Here is a 6,000-nt window from a genome sequence, read left to right on the forward strand (position 1 = left end):
CTTACGAATGAGAATGTATTGAGAACTGTTACTTTCTTGAAAAATACGTATCGCGGGTATTTATAGAAATTCGCGTACTTATACCGACCTAAGAATACAAAAAAGTGTTATGCAAGGCAGGCGAGGCGAAAATAATTTATTTGCCTTCTGTTCGTGATCTTCGTGCATCGCCTCGGGGATGTTGATACGTAAAAAATGATATTTTTATTTATCCTACCCGGTATGAAACGAACTATTCGTCGTAAAAGTAATTTACACTCTCTTTAATCCTCAATTAATCGCGTCAGGTTATAATGACCCGATATGAATTCCATCTCGTTATTATTCCGCTATTTTAGGTTAGGTTTAAGCACGTGTCTGACCCTCACACTCTACTCTCCTGAAATCGCTTCTTCTCTTAGTTAAAAAAGAGTAAATAAATTTAAAAAAAATAAAAAATGTTTTGAATTAATCTAACAAGTTTAAGTACAACAATAAAAATAAAGATATTTGTTACTTAAAAACCATATTTCTTGCAAAACATTCAATTTAAATATATTCCTTGACATGAGTACGTAAGTATAGTCGGTGGAATCGATATAGTGAGGTCGTACGTTTTACACAAGTTCATGTTCGATTTGTGTCTTACGTTCAACAAACCAGATTGTACGTCAGAGTAAAACAAAGCAGTAAAACGATCGATGAGAAATCTGATTCATTTTCTCGTTAGAATAAAAATAAGTTAATGATAGATTGAAAGTGATATATCATCGTTTAAACGATCTTCGTGAAATAAAGTCATGTTCCGATAATATTCGAGTATCGTTATGCCGATGCATAATTTTAAATTATTACTTCGAACAGGAAATCGCTTCGGTATTGACATCCAACGATGAACATTATTCAATAATAATGCGTTTTTCTACGATCTCCTAAGTTTCTCTTATTACAAGAATAAGAATCATTTTAGCCATCGAAAGTAGACAATTCATTGATAACTATGCTATTTTCGTCACAATTATTTTTCCACTCATTTCTGGTTATGTCATTTGAAGACGATTGCGATTCATAAAATGAAATTTGCCAGGACAAAGGGAAATTGTAAATGGGCAGTACGCATGCGCATTGCACATGCGTATAAATGATGCGCAACGCACGTGCGCGACCTGCTTTCATTCCGAATTACTTATTTCACGTTTTGATACTCTTTTTGTGTACCAGGACTTTTGACAGTGAACAATTAGTCGGTCGATTTATTAACAGAAATATTTAAGGAGCATTTAAACTTGTATGTTTTCCGATTATACTGTATGCAAGTAATTAAAAAGCTGTTATCTTTGTAAATATGAAAGATAATCAATGTTTGTACGCCTTTCATGTAAGCTTGGTGATTTATCGGTTTGTGGACGCAAATGTAATCATCGATTATCATCATCAAAATAAAAAATAATTATTTTGATGTCAATAAATTCTATTATAATTGAGAAGGAATGTACGTTATAGAAGTTAAATAGCATTCAATAGATTTCGCTTGAAAGTAGAAATTTACGTGACAAAATGTTAATTTATATTTTTATTTTTAAGATTAAAAGTACATTTATAATTAAATTTAAAGAGGCACTGAATGAAAAATCGAATCAAATAGCAACTTCAACCATAAGCTTCGCACAATTCCGCGCATTTTCAATTGATTACTAGACCAGAACGGAACCGAGTTTCCTGGGAAGAGTTTGATCTCATCAAACATTATCCTTACATTGCACATCGACTATTATTATACAACACCGGAAGAACAATGAATTATTTTCCCTCTTGAAAAATGGCAAAAGCACTTATCAATATCAAAATTAACACCAAGTCACAAAATAACGCATTAAAACATATAACAACCATTTTATAATTCGAGTTTGAATATGTAAAACAATTCTAATTTGAAATAAGAAACTTGCAAAATCGATATCGAATTATTAACAATCGTCTTTTATCGGAAATTCGCGTTCATTCACCTTCACGACATTTACTTTAAATTTCACGAGTGCCGACAAATTTGAATTTTATGAGGTAAGTGCAGCGCGCGCATGCATCCCGATGCAAGGAAATTTCCACGATTTCTCTAAAACCCTTTGACTGATATGTATCGCAAATAAACAGTTAAGATTTTCACATTAGAGATCGAACAAAATTGGAAGAGCATAGAATTCCATTGATAAGTTTTTCATTAAAAAAGGTATGCTAGCCTAATTTTGACGACAATATTTCCCGCCATTCTTTGCTGTCACATCAATGTACAGTATACAACCTCTTTATATGAGACTTCTTTAAAACTATTGTTACTTCTTCTACGACCGTTTATTGAAACTGCTGTATCTTTGAAGTAAAGATTTTCAAGTACTCTATATGAAGTTGCATTAAGAGGTTAGGTAGTAAAAATACATAATATACTACTCGCAAAAAGATACCGGTAACTAAGCAAAAGGTGAATTAATTATCATAATGAATAGCACGCGTTCTGTACTTTGCATAATTTGTACACTAACGTTGCTATTTCGTAGATACACTTTTATACTAATTACTGTTCGCAATTCGTTAAAGGTTACTCACAAAAAATACTGCGTGCCATCTACTAATTGCTTTCGCAATTTCAATTTCGTTACTTTCGCGATTTATGATGCTGCAATCGAACTACACTTCGAAAGCATAGAATCTACCACAGAAATGTTAAACGTGCAAGATCTTTTTCGCAAAGGATTATGAGAAAAACATTGATTACGTCAATTACGAAGAAACCCTTACGTACACACGATTAATACGATGACTAATTCTGGGCGCGTTCAAGATCAATATTGAATCCAATATGGAATGAACTTGGGCAGAGACAAACTCCTATGACGGCATTATCTATGATAACTGTAAACGTTACGTGGTTATGATTTATCATGTAATACAGATCGATACAATCGATACTACTAAAAACGCGAGTAATCGATATAAAAATATCATTAAGTACATTCATGTAATGAAAACTTTATTTCTTAATCTGGTACATTTAATTAAATTTTATTATTAATTACAAATAATACTTTGAATATCATTAAAGTGATGATTCTGTTCAATATAATTCTCATTGTTTTATTTTTAGACACTTTATTCCCTAATACATGCTCGACGTAGTAAAATCGATAGCAATAGATCGAGACATGGAAACCGTGACTTTGCTACAGTAACTAGTAAAGCATGCTCGGCTACTTACTCTACTCAATCTCGCTTATCAGTGTTTCTGAAATATCAACACGTGCCTACCACGAAGTTTTGACAACCAAACACGCAACTGTGACTGTTTTCTTGTTTTTAACAATAAAGGTTAACGAAACACACACGACGTCTCATAAATCTATGATTCGCCGCTAGTGTGAATACGTTTATTTGATCAATTACGGACGTTGCGGTGATCGATCAAACTTATAAATAAAACCACTAACTCGTACAATAGTGCTAGTTAAATCGTTCTCCAGGCATCGATGAATTTTGACAGAAACGCTTTAAGGTTTACACGCGGAGAAAAGATGTCAGGGAGTAGGAAAAGGAAGCGTTACCATAGAATAAAGAGAAAACAAATACTTGACAACTTGTTCTACTTTCGAGACGAACGGCAAGTTCATGTGAGGCCGCGGGTTTATTTTCACGGATTTTAAATTCCGTGTAAAAGTGTTATGAGACGATGCCAAAATCATGTAACGATCAAATGCTTACTACCTACGATTTACACGTGCAAATTAAATGGTAATATGTCTAAAGAGTTGACAATAGTTAAAAAAATGTTTTACCTTATTGGTAGAAGGGTTGTCAAAGTGTAGAACACCCTTAAAAATGAGCGACGTGTGAATGAAGAAAACGAACGACGATTGATTCAATTGACAGCGTCCCAAAAATACACCCAACACACCCGAAAGTTCGCAGGAGACTGATCGTGTCGTTACGGCGTGCCGTCTTTCGTTCTCTTTCCTTCTCTCTCACTCTTTTTTCTATACGCAAGCGTATAGCACAACACCGCTTACGGATCGTTGATTGGCGCATGTCTTCCGAACGCTTTGTACTAATTATACATGAATATTTTAATTTGTAAAAATATAATATGATCCTATAATTACTTAAATTTATTAATCTTTTTATGTTTCGTAATATAAAAATCTATGTATACAGTATTAACAGAATAAAAGTGGATTGGAATAACTAAACTAAAGTACATAAAGTAAGTGGAAAATTTAAAATTATTAATTATTAAATATTCGGTAAAATATAAATGAGTTCATAATTTTTGAGAAGATTATTCGGGATGTAAGAGTATATAAATTAAAGTGGCATTAATAATTATGTGTGCGCTGTTAAAAGTAGAAAACCAATATCAAAGATTTCGTGATTGTAAGTAAGATTCAAATTTTATAACGAGGAAAAAGTTCAAATTTAGTTTCTAAATTTTCCAAGCATAGCAGCACCGTACACTCTTACATATCTTACCTTATAAAATTGAAAATATATTGTTATTACTTATAATACAACTAGCGTACCCTGATGGATTCTCTAAGTTCTTTGCAGTAATGTTTAGTACAGTTTTTCAAGATTACTATTTTACCAAGTATGAATCCAGCTGATTTATTATATTTATTTATACTTAAGGATGGTACCTATACACAACAAACAGTAGCGTATCCGCGACGACAATAACTTCTACGGTTCACATGACAATCGAACCCTACGTTAAAATACTGAAAGAATTGCTCTCAACTGAATACATTGAGCGAGCCACAGCAAATAAACGGAAATATCTACCGCTGGTATTACGATGATCTCCTCATGCCGATAACAGAATTGCTTCAACAGTTTACCAGCGACAACGAAGATGACGATACCGGCAATATCGACGGTAGTCTAGTAGAAAAGCTATATCGAGTTTTCTCGTAGACAAGATACAGAACCTTGGTTTTATATCTCGTCTGTGTCCTAAGTTCAGTTTGAAGCCTTATTTTTACTTTGTCGACCTTTACTCTTACCTGTGAAGTAGAATAACACAAGCTCACTAATTTATAATCTTTTCACAAGGTACAATCCTATACTTCGTCTGTGTCCTTATAAAGACAATTAAATTTAATTTTTTGTATAATTATGAATGTCTAAAACATTTATACTTCGAAAAAAATAATTACATTAAAAATTTTTGTTCATCATTAAATTAAAGCTATAAATATTATTGTTAGTTTTAACTTTTGTTTTAATTCACTGATGTAATTGCTGTCAATAAATGCATAAACACAAGCACAGACAAGGTATAGAATCGGTATTTCAGAACATGCGATCCAAAGTCCCATAAGATGATAAACGTAAGTTCATATTGCATATTTTTCTATTTAAAAATTTGTTATCTATATCGCTTGAAATTTTTCATGTATGAAAATCATTTGTTTTCATTATGGTTTCCACTGATCACATGATTTTTGACGTTATAACGACAAATATATATGCATATACATGCGTCGTTTCGAACATGGCCGCGGTGGAGTGCGAATCGAAAGACAACAGCTCGTCTGACTTATCGAAAACGCCGGTATTTTCGGATGAAACCGTCAAATCGATTGAGGAACATGAAACATCTGGAATACCGTTACAATCTTCGTGGACATTTTGGTTGGGCAAGTGAGGAAGCCTATTTGTTTTTTACCTTGCAAAATTTTAAATTAAATGCACAGTATATCATTACATACCAATTTCCTTTTTTGATTTCGTTCTTTCACGAAACGTCATATAAATATATAACAGAATTTATTATTTAATCCCATGAAATTATTGTTTGACAAAAAAATTATTATAAATTCAGAGAAAAAAAGTAATGACGTTTAATGCTGTCAGCATCATTCCTTTTTTATTTATACGTATGTATTATATATTAACGTTAGACGTCAACGCATATAAAACTCTTTGTAGTAAAACCAAAAAATCAATTTCGTTATCTGCGCATTCATTAACAAT

General features: G+C 32.4%; 2 protein-coding genes across 2 annotated transcripts in view; one reads left to right on the plus strand and one right to left on the minus strand.

The window, feature by feature from the left end:
- The window catches only part of LOC108574209 (ATP-binding cassette sub-family G member 1-like), a 34,340-nt gene extending 30,411 nt beyond the window's left edge, over positions 1 to 3,929 (minus strand). The window contains exon 1 of the mRNA XM_017936744.1: positions 3,804 to 3,929. The gene's annotated coding sequence lies outside the window, so the exon portion shown is untranslated. The remainder of the gene's footprint in view (positions 1 to 3,803) is intronic.
- A 1,557-nt stretch (positions 3,930 to 5,486) lies between these two features.
- LOC108574319 (eukaryotic translation initiation factor 4E type 3-like) overlaps positions 5,487 to 6,000 on the plus strand; it is a 1,555-nt gene continuing 1,041 nt past the window's right edge. Inside the window, exon 1 of the mRNA XM_017936887.1 lies at positions 5,487 to 5,667. Coding sequence (XP_017792376.1) covers positions 5,519 to 5,667 — 149 coding nt within the window. The 5' untranslated portion in view covers positions 5,487 to 5,518. The remainder of the gene's footprint in view (positions 5,668 to 6,000) is intronic.

The sequence above is a fragment of the Habropoda laboriosa genome, unplaced genomic scaffold (assembly GCF_001263275.1).
Source record: "Habropoda laboriosa isolate 0110345459 unplaced genomic scaffold, ASM126327v1 scaffold176, whole genome shotgun sequence".
In the NCBI taxonomy this organism is placed as follows: Eukaryota; Metazoa; Arthropoda; class Insecta; order Hymenoptera; family Apidae; genus Habropoda; species Habropoda laboriosa.